Here is a 19,879-nt window from a genome sequence, read left to right on the forward strand (position 1 = left end):
CTTTTACCACGCAAGTCAACATTATGGTGTCACACACACAATCAATAAATCATTTGCAGTATGTTAGATGTAAGATGTTTTTGAGCGAGTGACAAGGAAGCAGATGATGATGTGAGAGGTATGGGCTTTGGTTTTAACAGTCAGATGGGACAGAAGCAACTTCTTTCAAAAAAGGGATGTACACTTCAGCGCTTATAAATTACTTGTGTGGAGTGTTACATACAACGTAACGCATGTGTTAAATGCATAACATATGATAAGCTTCATGTTTTAGATGCAAAATCTCTAACTTGAAGTTCCGCCGTTTCTCCTCCTCGCCACTAGGTGTCCCCACATTTTCATCGACGAGCACAACTCGGTCACTTCCGGTCGTGAACAAACGAACAGGCAGCCAGCGCCGCACACGTGAAAAAGAGATCATCCAAAACAGACAGCTGATACAAGATGGACATCACAGAGGTTCCCGTGAATCAGGACAGTAAAGTTAAGAAAAAGAAGAATAAGAAGCCGAAGAAGAAGAGTGTGAGTCAGGAGGAAAATGGAGAAGGCAGCGGAGTCGAGAAGAAGGTGGAGGAGAAGATGGAGAAGAGCGAGTCAGGAGCTGCCTTTCCCCCCAGCTTCAGTGTGTCCGAAATCAAGAATAAACAGCGAAGACATCTCATGTTCATGAAATTCAAGCAAGAGAAAAGAAAGGTAAAGACTAAGTATACTGGGTAGAGCTGTCATTAGCAAGTAAACTACACTTGGTTGGCAGTTTATTAGGTACACCTAGCGCAAACTAATACAGTGTAATACAACAGCCCTGTAATACATAATGTTACACCTGCATGAAGGTTATAATGTTCAGGTCTGAGAAGTGTTGATTCAACTCTTTGTGGTGCTGTTGAGTTGTACTGTGTTATACTGAGAGTGCTTCTAATATTTAGTCTACCCTCATCAGTGGTGGAAGTTTAGTAAGTACATTTACTCAAGGAATGTACTTAAATACAAATTTGAGGTACTTGTACTTTACTTGAGAACTTCAATTTTATGCTTACCTACTGCACTACATTTCAGAGGGAAATACTGTACTTCTTATCTAAAAGTTATAGTTATTAGTTACTTTGCAGGTTATGATTTTTATGTACAATACATATGATCAACATATAAAATCCAATGCATTGTTTTAAGGCTGCAACTAATGATTATTTTCACCATTAATTTATCTATCAATTACGTTTTAGATTAATCGCATAGTCCATAAAACATCATAAAATAGTAAATAAATGCCTGTCACTATTTACCAGAGCCCAAGGTGACATCTTGAAGTTGCTTATTTTGTCCGCCCAACAGTCTAAAACCCAACAATATTCAATTTACAATGAGATAAGAAGAAAATTCTCACATTTCGGAAGCTGGAACCAAAGAATATTTAGCATTTTTGCTTTATAACTTGAATTGTTACAGGTTCATTTTATGACTAATCGATTAATCGGCTAATCGTTGCACCTCTACGTCGTTTCTAGATTAAACTGTTAGTTTCATTCATTTTAAGTCATTATTCAGTCAATCATTTCAGTAATTTTTCTGCTTTTCTCTGTTTTGTATTTGAATATCTGGGTTTTGGACTATTGGTCAGACAAAACAAGACATTTGAAGGCGTCATCGTTTGCTCTGGGAACTTGTGATGGACATTTCTTTAAGTAATTTGCAGATTAATTAATAATGAAATCATTAATAATAATTGTAGCCCTTGTTGAATCAATGCCTCTCTAAAACGGTTTCAACAAAAACTGAAAGTTGTAACCTTTATGAAGATTGATTGCAGGGCTGTTGTATTAGACTGCATTAGTTTTAGCTAGGTGTGCTAATAAACTGAAAACTGGGTGTATAGACTTTTCCAAATCACTGATTAAGCATTATTTATATAATGGGCCAAAAAATGACAAATGTCTTTCACAAGTTACCAGAGCTCAAATTGATGTCTTAAACTTGATTTCTTGGTCTGACCAGCAGCCCAATAACCCAACCCTGGTTTGGTACTTCTACTTACATCACTTTTACATCACTGCTTATCCAGATAATTATCTGACAGAATAGTGATTCATTAATCAATTTATCAACTTTCAGCACTAAAGCAAATATAAGTTACAAGCATGTCTTCATATTTCAGCAAAAGATGCAGCTGAAGAAAAAGAAGAAAAAAGAAAGGGAAGCTCTGGGTGACAAGGTGAGTTTTTTTCCTCTGTTTTCTATGTTGCGATTATCAGTGAATGAAATCTATTAGATGGATTACTTTTACCATTAAACAAGATAACAGCATTAATGTTGGGCATTGATTCTTTCATTTATTCTGTCCCTATTGTAGGCACCGCCAAAAGAGGTCCCAAAGACAATAGAAAACCAGAGGGTGTATGACGAGACAATAGTTGACCCAGAAGATGAAGAGGTTTGGACCAAGTTTGGCTGAGCTTGTTTGTTTTTGAACGTTCTCAGGTTATATTTGTAATGGATTTGCATTCATTTGTATGTTTTCCTGTCATCTACAGATTGCATTTGACGAGGGAACTGATGAATTTTCTGCCTACTTCAACGGTCTGACGAACCCCAAAGTGCTCATCACAACATCAGACAGACCAAGAGGGGTGAGTGGCTGCTGCTTGCCAAAATACGTGTTTTTATTACTTTTTGCCAGAATCTATCACCTTTATATCAGCTACCAGCAAATATGCCCTTGAGGAAATTACTTTTGACCTTTTCTTTTAGGTAATAAAACATTGAGGCTGTTTGACATTCAGTGTGTGTGTCATTGAGCTTTATATAGGCACTGTACGAATTGTCCCGAGGTGGTAAATTGGGGTCTGCTGGGGTTTCATGGAAAACAATTTCTCATTCATTATTTTCAAACACTGTCTGTTCAACACATTGATCGTTCTCCAATGTGTGTCTTGTAGAGGACGGTGAGGTTTTGTGAGCAGCTGGCCACAGTAATCCCAAACGCCCACGTGTACTACAGAAGAGGTTTGGCCCTGAAGAGGGTCATTCCTCAGTGCATCGCCAGGAACTTCACCTACCTCATGGTCATCAACGAGGATCGCAAAATGCCCAGTATCCTCAAAGGCAGCTGTGTCAGGAGAGGGGTGCATGATACATAATGCTCTGTATTGCTTTCTGTTATCCAGTATTTATTACGTTGCTGTAATTTAGATAATGAATGAGAATTCTGTATAATGAAATCCATACAACTTCACTTTTATTAGATGAAAGCTCAGTATTGAAAGTATGGAACTAAATACATGGAATGGCTCCACAAACTTTGAGCTGTGGGTTTTTCTGACCTTTTTAATGTCAGCTCCCTTAACTGTGACTTTAAGATGGTTTGGTTCTCTGTCATCTACCTGACGGGCCGACTGCACACTTCAAGGTCAGCAGCGTTCGACTACGTAAGGAGATGAAGGCAAGTTGATAAATCCAAACTCTTTTTCTCTTGTTTCTGTTTTAATTAAATGGGAAATATGTAATATCATGATGATAATGATGAGTTTATATAGCACCTTGGAAGAAGATAATGTACACAATGTATTAAAGCTAGCTTAGCTCAAAGAGTGGGAAGAGGGCTGAAACTGTTTGTAGAACTCCTAAGCTGTCTTCTTATTTACATGTTGTGTTGTATCTCTTGTATTCAACACAGTAGAAATAATAAAAAACTACAACTACACTTTTCTGACAAACAGCTGTGTGCAGTGACAGCACGCAGCATCTGAGAAGTCTATCTTTATAGTGGAAGTGCCAACTAATGCACACTGTCATAACTCACGTGATGCTTGGATGTATTGATGATTAGCTATGGGAAAGTTTGTGGCATTCTGGCCAGTATTTTTCAAGATGTCTTGCTCTTGAACACAGCATGACAACGGACTTTTATCATTTTATCGTCATCCCTAGGCTTAGCTGTGTGATCCCAATATAACTGTAGTAATTTCTCTACGCAGAGACGAGGCAAAGATCCAACTGAACACTTTCCGGAGGTAATCCTCAACAACTTCACCACACGTCTGGGCCACAGCATCGGCCGGCTGTTTGCCGCTCTCTTTCCACAAGACCCTCAGTTTGTGGGTCGACAGGTCGCCACCTTCCACAACCAGAGAGACTTCATCTTTTTCAGATTCCACAGGTGAGTATTTTAACTGAATTCTGACTTGAGCTGGACACGATGCTTTGTATTATAATCCTCCCTTTCCCAGAAGCTGTTCAACAAAGTTTACCTTAGAAGGACAAATAAACAATTGATTGGATCTCTTAAGGTACATCTTCAAGAATGAGAAGAAAGTTGGTATTCAAGAGCTGGGACCTCGCTTTACCCTCAAACTCCGCTCTCTACAGAAAGGCACCTTTGACTCAAAGTTCGGGGAGTACGAGTGGGTCCTGAAGGTGAGTCTCTCTGCACTTAAAATTATATTTGAGATGCCAGAAGAGCTGTGATGATGGAATTAATGTCAGCACATTCATAAATAACAGCAATGTGTTAAAAGTACTTTTTAAAATTAACTCAAAATAGGAGTAATGTCCCAGGCTTTTCCAGTAAAGCTAATAAATACACTTTTTCTGTTTGCAGCGGCATGAGATGGATGCCTGCAGACGGAAGTTCCAGCTTTGAATACAAAATAACAACCAGCTTTTGTGGTCAGACAAGGACGACCTTCTGACCGTCTATCATCCAAGTTATTACTGCTGTTTGTGGCTTTGCACAAATGGACTTTATAGTGGATATACAGATTCTTTGTGGACGACCAGTGGCAACCCTTTTCCTTTCAACATAATTTGAGGTTCAACGCTGACTGGATTTTACGAGATCACGTCGCTGTAGATTCACACACACCCTGAAAACGACTTCTGTAAAGCTACTTCTGCAGTCTTTTCTGGAAACCAAGTGTGGGACAGGAGCCTGTACCTCATGACAAGGACTTCTGGGAGACACCAGAGAGGAGACATGCAGGCACTCCACATGAATCCCAATAACCTGAAATTTCTGACCTGCAAGTGTTTGTGAAAGTTGTATTAGCAGATGTGCAGATCCTATCAAATTTATCTCCACATTACTGTATGAATGTGGCCCAAAATGAATCAGAACGTAATTGTAAGCCTTCTCTGGTCACAGTCTGTCATGCAGACGTTACACCCCTTACATACTGTGGTCCTCTCAAATGATATAAGGAGCAGTGTATTAAGTGCAACAGTAGCCACTATCTGGAAATGGGTAAGTGCTTCAAATTGTGTCTACAGTGCAGCTGCTTTTATATGTGACAGGACTTGCAAAATAATTATGGATGACATATTGAGCACATTTCACAGATTTCTAAATGTGTATATACTCATTTTAATAAAACATGTGGCTCCAAGTTTAAAATGTGGAAATAGTATTTATTTATCAAAATCTGGCATAAAAAAATGTACATTTCAAAAGGCACATACGTGTGTTGGTATGGGTTGATTACTTCTAAGCAAGTAGGTTAAGACATTTATCGTGCCACATAAGCACCTGGAAATGTTTCCGTATGAGATTTTACAAAGGCAAAAGTAAAAAAACTGTCAAGTTAGTTGCTTGTCCCCAAACTCCTGAGATGATTCCAGTCCACAGTGCAGGTCCTGCAGCCCAGTTTCACAAGACACCACAATGTCCAAAACCTGCAAAAATATTACATGTACTGGTCAGAGCTAAACAGCATTTTACCCAACAGTTACTGCAGTACTGCGCGTGTCATCCCTGAGTTCCAACAAGTTTAAAATTAAGAGTTTATGTCCTCTTACATGCTGCTTGAGAGTGGAGCATAAAACCACCTTCGCAACTGAAATGTGTGAAAATGAAATGCATCTTGTTAATTACCTAAAAAAAAAAATTCCAGATATTGCAGACAATATGGCTGTAAACTGACCTGAGCAAGGATGCACATGTTTTTACTTAAATCCAATACCAATATCAATAAACATGTAGTATTGGTACAAAAGCAGGTGCAAAACAGGTTCAGCTTTTCAGACATGCCTATCCTCAACTGCTTTAAGTGTTTTCCCCCCATAAAGACAGTGATGCTTGTAATCAGTTGCTAATTTGAGTTTAGTAACTTGCTTAGAAAAACAATGACATTTCAAATTCCAAAATGTCCTAATAATGATAATTTAAAAATGAATTTAAGTCCTAATTGGTAATATTTCAAGCTCTTAAACTGCCAAACTCATCAGGAGATCCATCTTTAAAAGTTCATGTTATGCAACCAAGCACTGACACCCATTTAACATGGTTTTATAGTCTAGTCAAGATCCAAAAGTTTCCAGATATTATGTCAGGCGGAAATACAGAGAAATTTGTCTACGCTACAGTAACCGAGAATTTGTTAGAATCGATGGATGTGATTGAAAACAGGTGTGAAAATGGCCGGAGTTGTGATGTATTGAAAACCAGAGAAGGAAATTAACGCAGTTTATTGAGTTTATTCTGCTGTGGTACTCACGGAGGCAGAGGGTCGGTCTGGCTGTCGGCGCTATAGGAAGGAGCAGACTTTCTGCGGTCTAAACGGGTTGCTGCTGGACGACATGCCGGTGAGCAGAGGGTCCTGCTGGGCGTTCTGAAGGCAAAACTGCTGCAGGTCCGCTGCGGCCTGGGACACCTGTGGAAAACAACCGAGTCCTGGAAAGTTAGCTACTGTTATGTTACTAACAGTTCTGGAAGTTAACTTAAATGAAGAGCGGATCCGGTGGGTGACACCTTCAGTATTACAACGAGAGAAACTTAACAAACGAAACAACACACGCCCTAAATAGCAGCCCAACGTTAACGTAGCGATCTCAACCGTTACCTTAACTCTGTTTAAACCAGCTTCAAGGCGCAACTGTTGGACGATTTTCTTCATCGCTACGATATTGGATCCCGACATTGTTAAGATTTTTAGTGATTGTAGTCTTAATAACGACGAATATAAAACTTTTTTATAAATATTTCGTTGTTGGAAGCTAGCTTGCTACTTCTTCCTCATCACCGAGTTTCCGGTTTTCTTTAAAGGACTGACCGCCGTTGCTGCCTTCAGGGGATGTTCTTAAACGCAAAGTTGTGTTTTCTACTGTTTCCCCCTAAAGTTATTTTAAGTGAAATTGCACCAAATGACAGCACGTACATGTGACTGAAAGTAGTCCATTTACTTGGAAATTTACTGAATTATTTATGCTCTAAATTCAGAGCAATGAAAGGGAAATACATAGTTTTCATATTATTTGTGCCTTGGGTAATTTATTTGCCAAAAGTTGACCTATACTTCAGCTTCAATTGTTGTCGTAGTTTATGTTGTCGCTCTAAACTCATATCAAAAACACGGCTGGGCTTTGGGGGAGAAAAAAAAACCATTTTTAATAATTACGACAACTTCCAGTGTACGCGAAAGCAGCATCTGATCAATAGAAATTGCGGCCTCTAGTGGTGAAAGTGCATTATCACACTGGACATGATAAGCAGCCATTCAGGAGAAACTTCAGAAATCTCTCGACATAAAACCCCGACTGTAATCAATATGTGTGACAAAATGTGTGACTTTCATGACATGACTTTATTTCTTTAATAAGTAGTCAAATTTATATAAAACAATATAAAAATCAAAATATAGCGTGTGAGTAAAAATAAAATTAAACCATATCACCTGTTGCCTTAACTTACTAAAACTATAACATCATTCCCACAGTTCAAATACTTTAACGCAAGACTTATGTTAACTTTAAAAGCCACAGCTGCCCTAAATAACATTTCAAAAACTCATGAAAGATATACCTGCATGACGGATGCAACTTGCAGGACAGTGTCAGCTCTGCTCTGGTGACCACAGGTGGGATAAGCTGCTTCTTTCTGCAGCAGTTGTTATCATCAGCACCAGAGCAACCACTGCTGGCACTCTCATAAAAGAAACTCCACTGGACGACTGACTGTGTTTGATCACACCAGATTGTTACTTGGCAGTCCACGCCTTCACAGCGCAAAAAAAAAAAAACCACAAAAAAAAAACAAGGCTTCCTGCGAATAAACCTAACGGACATCTATCGTCTGTTGGAGCGCTTCTCTGCTGCTCCTTATGCTGAGCTGGACTGAAAAATGGAGCTGTCTTGTGAGTCAGTGAGATATCCTGAGGACAGACCGGCCAGTTGTAAGGTACGTTGAGGGAATGGATGCATCATTGCATTGTGTCCAGGAATTTGAACATTTTAGAGTGAACTAAAATTGAGTTACAAATATATAAAGCAAATATAGCCATTTCTACTCACTCGCCTATAATGCCAATATGCACACTGAAAGTGATGTTTTTATGTGTATGTAGTTTGTGGAGCTCCATGTGCTGTATGTACCAGATGACCAGTGGAATGTGAAGCTCAATAAAGTCCCTGCTGAAGCCATAGAGAGCTTCATATCTGCCGGCTTCATCAGGTGAAACTGCTGGAAATGTTTAATTTGAAGAGGATAATAATTTGTATTAAATTGTAGTGTAGTTGCACACATGCAAAGGCTATGCTACTTTGTTCTATTTAAAAGACATGCAGATCTCAGCATTGTTGTATTGATTTAGGAAGTTTTATCAGATAATTCAGTGGTGTAAAGTTTTCCAATTCCTCTTCTTGTGTGAAAATCGTATACCGCATTCAAAAATGTTCCTAAGATTTAACATGAATTAATTTGAAGTAAAAGTAAAGAAGTAATAAAATTAAACTCTTTCAGTGTTAAATTATTGTTGCAGCATGTAAGCAGTACAATGTTGTAGCTGGTCAAAGTGTTGTGATGTACTGTTAGATTGTTACAACTATAGAAATTCATCATATGGACTTGTTCTATGTTTAACATGTACAGTTTTAATCTGCAAAGTAGTACAGTGAAGTAAAAACTACAATATTTTTCTCTGAAAGTTTGTGGAGTGAAACTATAAGGTCTCAAGTTTTCAAAGTACAGCACAGCACATGAGTAAATGTACTTAGTTACTTTCCTCCATACTGTGTCATACTTGCTTTTAAAGCTTGATATGATAAAGGTATTTAAACGTTTGGATTTTTTTTTATTCCAGCAAATATTTAAACTTTTTTTCTCCTGGATTTTTTTTACTCACAGTGTCTAGACTGTAACCTGTAACTAACATCCACTGAAACCCAGACTAGAAACTCCATCTGGGTTTCTCCTGTGCTGTCACATGTCTATCATAACCTTATACGATTATATGTTGTTACAGTTAAGTTGTCTCTTTTCATCACTGTGATGTCAGGGTTTATCCTGATATCACCCTGAAAACTCTGAGGAGGGACCTGGGAGCTCTTCTTGGCGCCGAGAGGAGCATCGACAAATTCTCCTTCCTGAAATGTGTGGGGCGCAGTTTGGCGCTGGTGAGTGCAGCTGGCTGTTTACTGTGGTTTTCTATAGCTGGTTGTGTTTCACCGGGCAGACAGTAGACAGCAACAATGCAGACAGCTTGATTAACAAGTTCACTATTCAAGCTACTACACCAAAGGGTGTAAAGCATGTGTGTGTGTGGGGGGGGGGAGCACACAGTTTTTACTGCCATGCCTCCTACAACAACCAAATTCTTTCCTATTACAGGTCAAGAGCAAACAGGAGAGGGATCTGAAAGTGAAAGTGTTTGCTCCACCGTATGTATGTAGAATCCATGTTCCATATTTGTATTTAATTTGGTGACTTTTTCTTTGGCATAGTTCCATACATCACTGACAAAAATATAAGGGTGATATAAGTTTAAGAAGTCCAAGAAATGATCACATTTTCAAAATAACCAAAATGTCAAAAAAAAAAAAAAAAAACCCTGCTTGTGCTCCCAGTCACAGAAAGTGGATTACAAATATATGTTGGTGCCATGTTTATCCTTTAAAAAAAAAAAGTCATCTCTACTTGTGACTATTAGCTTTAAATTTTGTTTGTTATGCCATCTACACTGCTAATTTTCCCCTTCATTTTATTATGAATTTCAGTGATTTGTGATCAGTGAGTATGTACTGTTTGATCTGGTCTAATTAGTTTCTGACCCCCATAGCCCTGCATTATCTTCGGATGTCAATAATACTTAATCTGCTTCAATATGTACCAGTTAAGCCATTAATGTCTTGTCGTCACCTGTCGGCAGGCTCCACAGCCGGAGCTTTACCTGCTGCCCACTGTGGAGAACGACAGCAGTGTTTGCTCCCGGTCTCTCACCCCAGACACCAGCAGCAGCTCCCCAGACCACCAGACCTATTACCACCCTCCCAAGACATGCAGCCTGCCAGCAGGAACAAAGGAGCCTGTTAAATTCCCCCTCATCCCCCAGTGTTCCCATCAGCCACCTCCCACCCCTAGCCCGGAAGAGGAGGAGGAGGAGGAAGACGAGGAGCAGAGCTATAGTTCTTCAGAGGCAGAAGGCGAAAATGAAGGGGAGGGTCTCTCGTCCAACAAGTTAGAGTGGGCAGAGCAGGAGTGTTGCCCAAGGCAGCCTCCGAATCAGAGGGCTCCACAGCCTGTTTCACAGAACAAAGGTAAAATTAAAGGTACAATATATAACTTTTGCTGTGCAACAAAGAATGCATTATCCGCTCTAGTTGTACAAATTTGCAGCCTGACTTTACATTCGTCTTGCCCAAATCTGTTGTTGTGCAGTTATCCCATGTGATGATAGTGCAGGTTTCTCTAACTTCAAACAAAGCGCTGTTGACAGCTGACTTGTCACGCATCTCTCACATTTTTGCCGCCTAAATATCCTTGTGGTAAACATGGGAAGGAAATGGCAAATTAGTCTTGTAAATCATGCTACAAAATATCCTCATCTTCACTGAAAAGCCAATTTCAGGCAAACAGACAAGAACAGACACACAATGATGTGTAACATAGTCTATTTATTTTAATGTGAAAAATAAGTATATTGTAGCTTTAAAAAAATCATATATTGGCATTTTAACTAGGCACCTTTTGCATTGGTGGAAAAGGTTTGTACGTCTGCCAGTACCAGCGTCTTAGCGATGACATTCTTAGCCCTTTTTTGAAACTAATCTTCTGGATCTCACATCACTGTACTAAGCTTTTCAGTTGCTATACATCTACAGCTTTACAATGGCGTGAAGCCAGTTCAGCTCAGGTGAAGGAGTCGCCAGAGAAAGAAGAACCCTGCAGACAGAAGAAACAGCACCACAGACAGAACAGAGCGGCCAGAGATTCAGGAGTAGCCCCATCTCTGGAGGACAGAGATTCAGGCTTCTCCCTCACAGACGGGTACTGTGCAGCTAGGACACCAAGCTGAAGCATTACTGAGTGCCACTTTTTTCTCTGCAGTGAATACTAGTACTACTACTGCCGGTCGTTCTGACAGTGTGTCTGTTTGCAGGCTCGGGAAACCAAAAGATGCACATGCACTGAAGTCCATCAGGAATAAGCCACCAAGTGGAGTAATGTATAGTATTACATATGTGCCTGCATTCTTTGACAACCTTAAAATGTCTTTTTCAGTCTTTCCTCTTGAGTGAAAACCTATGAGAACGATTTTACAGGGCTTTTAAAACAAGCAGCAAGTGTCCAGTTTATTTGGTGTAGTGATTAGTCCAAATTCCACTGCCAGCAGGAGGGTCTAGTGAAGTGTGTGGGAGGTCTTTTTAAAGTGAACAAAGAACTGGAATACAGAAGGTCCATGAAAAGCCATTCAGAAGAAGACTCATGTTGTTGTATTTATTGCTTGTTTTAAGGTGACAGAAAGTCCAGCGGTGTTGTCTCGGCCTGTTTGGTGTACCTCTCCACCTCCAGGTCTAGACTTGGCCATGGTCACTCAAAAAATTGCTGCCTCTCCCATCTTTCAGACAAACAGTAAGCTGTCACTTTGGCCAAATACCAAGAATTAATGATCATTCTTTTTCCTTTCTTAAACACAACTGATATGGTTTGTCTCTGTTAGGAGAGGAACTGATCGAGGAAATCAAGCTGGTGAGGGAGGAGAGAAAGCAGCTGGAGTGGACGAGGCAAGAGTTGCTAAGAAAGGGGAAAGATTTGTTGGCTCAAAACAGACACCGCAGGAACCAAGGTGAGCATAAAATACTGTTTAATGAAAAGCGAAGATAAAACAGTGAAAACAGTGTGCAGATGACTACGACTGAAACCTTTTCTACGATAGTCCTCATAATTGTTCATGTGCTTCGACAAACCTGTAACATATTGTTGTAATGTGAAAATTTATTAAAATTTTAAGGATAGATAGTTGTCAATAAATTAAAGACAGAAAAAAATGGAATTCCTATATTTTTGAATAGATGGTCAAATTTGTCAAAAGTAACTAAATTCTGCTCCTGCGGTTTTCTTCCCTTTCAACGTAAAGCACGGGACAATTGGAAGAAGAAATATTTTGAAATCAAGAAGGCCACAGCACCATTGGAGGACAACTTGAGAACCCTACGACAAGAGTTGGAGACATTTTACAACAAACTCCTGCACCAGCTTCAGGCCAGAGATAACAGAGGGAAGCCAAGACGACAGGGCAGATCGTCCATAAAGGTAAAATCGAATGTATCTTGATTTTATGTACTGTATTGTCCATTTTGCTTAATATTAAATGGCAGGCAAAGTATTTATTTGGATGAATCATTTCTAAAAAAATTCCATAATTGTATTTAGTAGATTAAGTCCAAATATTGTATAATTTCCAAAGAAATTGAATACACTGAGTGATATATTGAATTGTCAATATACCTTTTTCACGTCATATAGTTTGACTTTAAGCATAAGAGCAAAGCCCTGGAAGTGGAACACCTGTGCTTTTCCTTGTGCCTTACCTTTTTTTCCCTCCAAACTATAAGGCATGTGATCAATGACTGAATGAAAGAGCATGTATTTCAGAATGAGCTCATCATTCAGATCATGACAGAGAGCCACGAGATTGACAACCTGAAGAGGAAGGTAGAGGATGCCAAGATGAAGCTGGTAACAGAGATAAAGGTAACTGATCTTCTATGAATTTCTTCTTCTGTTTCTGTAACCTATGAACAAAAGTAGCTTTTGTACAACAAAGGAAGTTATTAACTAGTTGGTAGCACACATTTGTGTCCCTTTTCAACATCCTACATATTGGTATGTGTGCTAACACACACTGGAAAGTGCTATTATAATCATAAAAATGTTCTACATTTTACGTACTTTACTAGTGATGATTTGTGTCCTTAGAGTACAGAGCAAATTGGCATATTTGAGCCCTATATCCACTTCGCACCTGCTACCTACATGTCAATAGTCATTTTGTTTATATAGCCCAAAATCAGAGTACTGCACAATCTCGCCTAATAAACAGATACTAATGCTGTTTACACACATGTACATTTTTATTTTAAGAAACCCTGTACTGCTGTGATAATGCTCAAATGTTTATCTTTACTTTTAATGTTAAATAAGTTCCTTTGTTCAGGCTTGAAGGCCTAATAGCTGGTGTGCCATCATGTTAAAAATGATATTAACAAACCATGATATTTTATTCATGAATGATGATGTAGTTGAGGAAACAGGCTGCCACAGAGCTGAGGGCCCTGAAGGCTGAGCTGGCCCAGAAGAAGAACCAGTCCTCTCATCCTGGTCTCACAGCCTCTCTAGGCTTTGGAAATATCCCACGGGACAGACTGCAAGTTCAAAGCACCTTCATCTAATTCAGTATATACTGAACTGTGAACAAGACCGTTGTCTGGCCTTAACTCTGCTGGGACAGATGGATTGTGTTACATTTATGTGTCGTATGTTTCAGAAGAGTAACTAAAAAAATTATTAATGTTGATTTTATGTTTTGATTTTATGCAGTTGGATTTTCTACATGGCTTACTGTTTTGTACTTAAGTTTTGTATTTTTGTGCTGTTGCTTTTTCTACATTTTATTATTACTCCATGTGCTTGATGTGGTCTGATTTGTTTGCAATGTTGACTTCTCAAATTTCTCAGGTGCTCTAAGCTAGTTTGCTAAAGGAAGAAAGCTAAAAGTAAAATGTTTATGTGGATAGTAACTTCAATGATTTACAGATTCATCAGAAAATGTTTCATTTGTTAAAATATAAAGTGCACGGATCTCAGTAAGCTCAATATTGGTCAATCAAAAATACAGTGTTTGTGTACATCACATTAAAAAGATTGGCTTCAGAGAATCAGTTATTTCAGTTAGCACAGAGGAATGTCTGAGATGTGACTACATTCAAAGACAACAGCAATAAAAGCCACAATAAACTCTGAAGTGCAAGTATGCATCCCTGAACTCAGAGGGAAGTCACATCCCATTAATGTTACAAAGGGATATATTGACTTAGCAACAAACAGCAGGCTCAGGGGTGATGTACATTTCTGCAGTACTGTTAAGTGTATCCCAGCTAGCATCCTAAGAGTGCATTCCACATCATTGCGGTCTGCTGCCTGGCGACTGGTTCATCAGTGTAGTCCAAGATGTTACCATTCCACATGCCAATGCCCCTCAAACCTTTAGATTTCACTGAGTCCGCCTTGGGACAAATACTCTGTGGGTCATCATACCAAACCTGATGAATCTGTCCTTTCTGGTCCTGAGGAAAAAAATGCAAATGATGAGACAATAAAATGAGAACCTCTGATGGCACCATCTTGTGATGTGAGAAGAATTTTAGACCCAACAAGAAGGCATTCAGCACGAATGTTTTATTGCTGTTTCAATGGGGCGATTAGTTTTGTTTGTTAATTGACACTGTGGTAGCTCGGGTGGATGCCGGCACTCTAGATAAATAGCCCTTGCCCGAAATGCCCGCCTGATTTGTTGAGTCGGAATTTATTACAACTAGAAGAGTTTGCCAGTCAAGCCCAAATTTGGTCGAAAGACGAATAATCCATGAAATAGGCGTCCACTTTGCTAACCAATGAAACATCTAATCCAAACATAGTTGTATAATTTTAGGCAAATTAAAGCAGAATTAAGACTTAAACTACAAAATAAAAAGACAATGTACCTTGTAATTGAAGTAAGGAGCCTGCTGCTCGTTGTCCCAGAGCCTTCCGGAGAAAGAGACATTGACTTGCTTCATGATCCACTTGTACGTTTTCTGTCTTCCAGCTGCATCGCTGCAGGGGGCTCCACGGAAAGGAACTTTGGATATAGAACATATTCCCTCCTGGTATGGGGAAAGACATTAAGGGATATCCGTGTTAGCATTTCAGACAGAAATACTTATGACATACTGCAACAATAAAATGAGTGTAAATAAATAACAGCAGTTGCATGCTTTGCCTTTTCCAGAATGGAAAAAATATCCTTAAGAAAGATCATGAATCACAGGGGAAAGAGAAAACGATAAAATAGTTCAATACTATTATACTATACTACTAACTGGATATAGCTGTATAATTTCATTGTGAATATTGTAATTGTATCATAATCTGTTATTTAAAGGTAAGGTAAGACAATTTAAAGTGCTCAGTGATGTGTTTTTAATAAATAACAATGGAGGTTTATGGTACAGAGAAATAAGATATGTCAGGTTTTGGCTACACAGTCAGTACTTGTCAGTTTCAATCTTTTCATGGGATTTGTTGACAATAAGAAGACTAAGAGTCTACAGCCATGCTAGGGGCACTGTGAGGCTGCACAGCAATGCTAAATGCTAATTTCAGCATGCTAACCACATCCATGATCTAACATGCTCACAATGACGATGCTAACATGAAGCTGATTGGGATGTCATTAGTTTAACTTTTTGACCAGAAGATGGCGCTAGATGAAAAGTTAAAGGATCACCAGACTTTTAAACCGTCCTGAGGTGGACATGAATGTCTGTACCAAATATTGTGCCAATCTATCCAGTAGATGTTAAGATATTTCACAAAATAGGTGAAAACTTTAACCTGTCGGTGGCACCAGACAATCACCAACGTTATTAGGATTCATCCTCTGGGCACCATGGATATCTGTACCATATTTTATGGCAATACATCCAACAGTTGTTAAAGTATTGCCATCCCTAGAGCCATGCCAGTAGCATGGCTAAAAATATGGAATATTACCAGACTTATTTGTTAAAAACATTCAACAACCACCATTTTAACTGTGTAGCTTTTAAATGAACAATATCCTACCTGTGAGAGGTTGAGGCATGGGTAGTCATAGCCGTACCATGGCACTCCCATCACTAGCTTCTTTGGATCGATCTTCAGATTCAAATACTGCTCATAAGCTTGAAGGAAAGATAACGATGAGTACGTTTGCATTAACAAGCTGATTTATTCTCATTCATTACTAAACAACTGGACAACAAACCATTCAGTGTTTGAGAGAGTGGAGCATTTGCCATTGCAATACAATCCCCCACGATCTGGCTTTGTTCATCATAGGACATCACAAACAGCAGGTCACAGGATTCAGCGATGGTAACATAATCATAGCAGCGCTTGTCGATACATTTTGGTGACCAGGCAACGTCAAATGAAACCTAGAGATCAGGATAAGACAAATATCAGTGGGATCGATATTTGAAATATAGAAATATAGACAAGGCAGGTTAGAGAAGGCTTACAGTACTTAATGAATTCATTTTCTTGCCTGGTTCATTCCTACTGAGGGTGATGGACGGGGTTGAGATGTTCCCAGAATTCATTAGGAAAAAGAAAAAGGCATAGGGCTAACCCAAGCTACATGTTTTTATTGGAGAACCTTGACAAAAATTGTCTTCACCTGTGAACCTGGGATCTCCCTGTGGAAGGCCTCAGTGGTCTCTTTGACCAGGTCTGTCAAAGCATGGTACTCTGGCGAGCGCTCCTCCACTGCTTGTTCGATGTCGATGTTGATCCCATCCATAAATTGACTCTTGGCCAAGTTGACCTTCTCTGTTATCCACGCCGTCCTGTTTTCTTGGTCCACAATGTGGGAGAGGGGAACAGCACCTTTGCCCACCAACAAGGAAAGAGAGAGATGGACATAATTACAAGGACAATGGGCCGATTAACCGTTGACAGCAGGAGCAAGAAGTAGTGCTAAAATTGAAAAAAATATGTCAAGAAAAAAATTAACTACTCTACGTGTAAGTACTGTAACTTTAGCCTTTGACCTTTGTAAAATGACTGGTCAAAGAGAGGACAATGGACTAACTCAACCACATCAATTCATGCTGCAGTGAAGAGAGAAATGTATTCTACCTTTGAGTACAACCCGTGCTCCTTTGGAGTGAGCGTAACACATGAGTTCAGCATCATATTTTCCAAACGTTGCCACTGTTGTCACCATGCTCCAGTTGTAGGACTTCCATGTCTTTCCACCCACGTCAAACACAAACACCTGAAAGAAACACAGAGACCACACAGACACACGAGTCATGACTGTAAGATTAACGTCTCCTATTTATACTCCATTTATGTCCCATTCATTTGTCTTTTAGCAATTTGTTTATTTATTGATAAATACCCGAAAAGGAAACTTGTAAGAGACTGTTTTTTTTGGTCAGTCTCACCTCTCTTGATCCTATCACAACAATTGTATCCTGAACTCCAAATTTTTAGGAAACAAAGCAGAAGACTTGTGTGACTGCAATATTTTTCCATTCGCAGCTCTGCTTACAATGGGGCTGCAACTAACCATTACTTTTATTAGAAACTCATGTATTGATTATTTTTCTAATAATTTAATCATTTAGTCATAAAATGTTCATCACGAGCAGCCAGAGATGTTCTTATAACTAAAGCTTATATTGATATGAAATGGTGAAACTTCAGCAACCAGCCAATGTTTTTGTATTTGATAGTTGGCTAAACAATTAGTTTATAATCAATTGGCAGCGAGTGACCAGTCAATTAATTGACTAAGGAGTATGTAAGTTGATGGCCATTTTTACTGAAGATATGTAGATAAAATCTGGTAGCTGCAAACTGACAAAGATGAACGGCAACTTGTTCATCTAATCACATACCTCCCCAGTTAAAGAGTTGGTCAATACTGTTGATATCTATTAAGGAGCAAAGCAAATTGTTCATTATAGGAGTAACCCAAGCATAGCCTAGCCCTGTAAAGTCAATTGTGATTGATGTGTCGCTTTGCATTTTTGTGAATAAAATGCTTGGTGTACATGTGTGTATAAAAACAGTGGACAAAATCAAGGCTCTAGCACATTTAACCGGACTGTAGCTGTTATTAATGTTATTGGGTACACTTGTGTTGTCTCCTGTGAGAAGGGTCTATTAGTAGCATTTGTCAACTATAAAATATTGAACATTGATGACTAAACAGTTACAAAAGGGGGTCTTTCAATTAGCTCTTTGATATGTGAGTTTTGAGACACCTAACAGAAGTCCAAGAGGCCAAATGTGCACAAAAAGGGGAACCTTCTCGAATATCACACCACCATAAACCAAACACAGACATTCTGCATGGATAAAGAGGAACAGCAGTCCCAATTTGAAACTACAGTAGATAAGTTCAGCAAATATTGCTTATTGCCATGCCGCCAATACATTTATATTTTTCCTGTAACTTTTAAAGTGAGAGTAAAAACTATAAACTACTACACTTTTTGATTTATTAATAGGTTTATGTATGTCTAGGCTATAATAAATTCAAGGTATTGTAGGTGAAGATGCCAGTTTAATGCTCATTATCGAAAGCATAACATTTTATAGATTTTATATAAGATCCAATTTTATTAGTCATGGCCATTATGTAAGAGGTTTGCGATATACTTGTAAAATATCTCTCAGCACCCAGCAGAAACTAATGTCCCCCCATTTCCTTTAATTTATGGCAAACAACAACACGATCTGATTTCTTCTTTCAGTCTTGTGTAACTATTAGAGGAGATATTTCTGTATAAGAGATGTTGGCCTGTATAAAATAAACAGGCCAACATCTATTCCTTATTTCATGACGAACAGTATGCTCAAACATGACTACTAATTATCAGTAATGTGTTGAAGGTGCTGCGGGTGGAGGTTCAACGACACCTGAAACTGTCTCGGTCGACGTTACCTCAAAGTCCCTCTCCTCGCGGATGTGTTGACAGAGCTCCGGTCTCTCACACGGACAGACGGTAGCCCTGCAGACCACGAACACCGACGACAAAAACAGGAGAAACCAGGACATTTTTTAGAACAGGAGGAAGTTTAAACGGAATGAAGTCGGACTCAACAAATCACGTTACCCTTAAAACGAATGTACGGAGGCTGACATGGTACAAACTTCATCCGGTTAGCGCACACCGCGAGGTTGTTAGTAACTAAAATTATACCGGAACGTTATAATTTAAATAAAAGTTGCATTTTCATTCCCATTAAACATGAATAAAAACTTGTGTAGATAATCAGACTGCCAGGGCAGGTCAAACAAAAGCTGGAGTAAATATTGACAGGTTTCAAGGTTTCATGCAAGGGGTTGTCATGACAGGAGGATGTGAAGGCACGACCCTACGATATTTTTTAAACAAAACCAAGTTCCAAATTATGAACTCTGATGACTTTTGGTGGTCATTGGCCAATGCAACAAATAACCATAGCCCAGCATTATAAAGGAGTTTCGTTACCTTTTAAAGACATTAAGACGGTCCAATATGCTTTGGATTTTAGAAAGACGCATGCCAATATAGAGTTTAGATGCCTTGCTCAACGATGCATGAACAGGAAGAAGTGAAGAGAGCATTTCATTCACTTTTAGACACCAGCTCTGAATTACTGACTGAAAGTGGTGGAATGTAACTATGTGCATTTACTCAAGTCCTGTACTTAAGTACAAATTTGAGGTATCTGTACTTCACTTGAGTATTTCCATTTAATGACACTTCTACTTCTAGTCCACTGAATTTCAGACAGAAATATTGTACTTTTTACTCCACTACATTAATCTGACAGCTAAAGTTACTAGTTACTTTACAAAATTGAACTACCCAACAG

General features: G+C 39.0%; 4 protein-coding genes across 5 annotated transcripts; 2 read left to right on the forward strand and 2 right to left on the reverse strand.

Moving 5' to 3' along the window:
• Positions 1-196: 196 nt before the first annotated feature.
• Positions 197-5,386, forward strand: rpf1 (ribosome production factor 1 homolog). The gene is made up of 9 exons (XM_044200026.1): positions 197-693; positions 2,153-2,209; positions 2,348-2,428; positions 2,529-2,624; positions 2,934-3,087; positions 3,354-3,436; positions 3,972-4,153; positions 4,284-4,410; positions 4,595-5,386. The coding sequence occupies exons 1-9, from the start codon at positions 445-447 to the stop codon at positions 4,634-4,636; spliced, it is 1,071 nt and encodes a 356-aa protein (XP_044055961.1). The 5' UTR covers positions 197-444; the 3' UTR covers positions 4,637-5,386.
• On the reverse strand, positions 5,380-8,026 carry LOC122877870 (guanine nucleotide-binding protein G(I)/G(S)/G(O) subunit gamma-5). Its single transcript, XM_044200027.1, has 3 exons — positions 6,831-8,026; positions 6,486-6,641; positions 5,380-5,664 (listed from the first exon to the last, which is right to left on the reverse strand). Exons 1-2 carry the CDS (start codon positions 6,906-6,908, stop codon positions 6,516-6,518), a joined length of 204 nt encoding a protein of 67 aa, XP_044055962.1. The 5' UTR covers positions 6,909-8,026; the 3' UTR covers positions 5,380-5,664; positions 6,486-6,515.
• On the forward strand, positions 8,023-14,134 carry spata1 (spermatogenesis associated 1). Of its 2 annotated transcripts, XM_044200017.1 has the most exons (12): positions 8,023-8,164; positions 8,331-8,437; positions 9,261-9,378; positions 9,593-9,646; positions 10,131-10,518; positions 11,083-11,248; positions 11,361-11,421; positions 11,716-11,833; positions 11,922-12,047; positions 12,339-12,514; positions 12,857-12,955; positions 13,504-14,134. In XM_044200017.1, exons 1-12 carry the CDS (start codon positions 8,108-8,110, stop codon positions 13,651-13,653), a joined length of 1,620 nt encoding a protein of 539 aa, XP_044055952.1. In that variant the 5' UTR covers positions 8,023-8,107; the 3' UTR covers positions 13,654-14,134. The 2 variants fall into 2 exon arrangements, with proteins under 2 accessions (XP_044055952.1, XP_044055953.1); XM_044200018.1 differs by lacking the exon at positions 8,023-8,164 and having other exon boundaries at positions 9,593-9,642.
• Positions 12,049-19,158, reverse strand: ctbs (chitobiase, di-N-acetyl-). Its single transcript, XM_044200019.1, has 7 exons — positions 18,963-19,158; positions 17,144-17,282; positions 16,683-16,891; positions 16,269-16,440; positions 16,088-16,185; positions 14,965-15,126; positions 12,049-14,547 (listed from the first exon to the last, which is right to left on the reverse strand). Exons 1-7 carry the CDS (start codon positions 19,074-19,076, stop codon positions 14,359-14,361), a joined length of 1,083 nt encoding a protein of 360 aa, XP_044055954.1. The 5' UTR covers positions 19,077-19,158; the 3' UTR covers positions 12,049-14,358.
• Between the last annotated feature and the right edge of the window lie 721 nt (positions 19,159-19,879).

The sequence above is a fragment of the Siniperca chuatsi genome, linkage group LG6, assembly GCF_020085105.1.
Source record: "Siniperca chuatsi isolate FFG_IHB_CAS linkage group LG6, ASM2008510v1, whole genome shotgun sequence".
In the NCBI taxonomy this organism is placed as follows: Eukaryota; Metazoa; Chordata; class Actinopteri; order Centrarchiformes; family Sinipercidae; genus Siniperca; species Siniperca chuatsi.

Coding starts and splice junctions, on each gene's coding strand:
- LOC122877870 (XM_044200027.1), bottom strand. CDS start 6,908: ATGTCGGGATCCAATATCGTAGCGATGAAGAAAATCGTCCAACAGTTG. Junction 6,642..6,830: donor CTGGTTTAAACAGAGTTAAG/GTAACGGTTGAG, acceptor TGTTTTCCACAG/GTGTCCCAGGCCGCAGCGGA.
- ctbs (XM_044200019.1), bottom strand. CDS start 19,076: ATGTCCTGGTTTCTCCTGTTTTTGTCGTCGGTGTTCGTGGTCTGCAGG. Junction 16,892..17,143: donor AGCACGGGTTGTACTCAAAG/GTAGAATACATT, acceptor TGGTGGGCAAAG/GTGCTGTTCCCCTCTCCCAC. Junction 15,127..16,087: donor CATGCCTCAACCTCTCACAG/GTAGGATATTGT, acceptor TCCCCATACCAG/GAGGGAATATGTTCTATATC.
- rpf1 (XM_044200026.1), top strand. CDS start 445: ATGGACATCACAGAGGTTCCCGTGAATCAGGACAGTAAAGTTAAGAAA. Junction 694..2,152: donor TCAAGCAAGAGAAAAGAAAG/GTAAAGACTAAG, acceptor TTCATATTTCAG/CAAAAGATGCAGCTGAAGAA. Junction 4,411..4,594: donor AGTACGAGTGGGTCCTGAAG/GTGAGTCTCTCT, acceptor TTCTGTTTGCAG/CGGCATGAGATGGATGCCTG.
- spata1 (XM_044200017.1), top strand. CDS start 8,108: ATGGAGCTGTCTTGTGAGTCAGTGAGATATCCTGAGGACAGACCGGCC. Junction 9,647..10,130: donor AAGTGTTTGCTCCACCGTAT/GTATGTAGAATC, acceptor ACCTGTCGGCAG/GCTCCACAGCCGGAGCTTTA. Junction 10,519..11,082: donor GCCTGTTTCACAGAACAAAG/GTAAAATTAAAG, acceptor ATACATCTACAG/CTTTACAATGGCGTGAAGCC.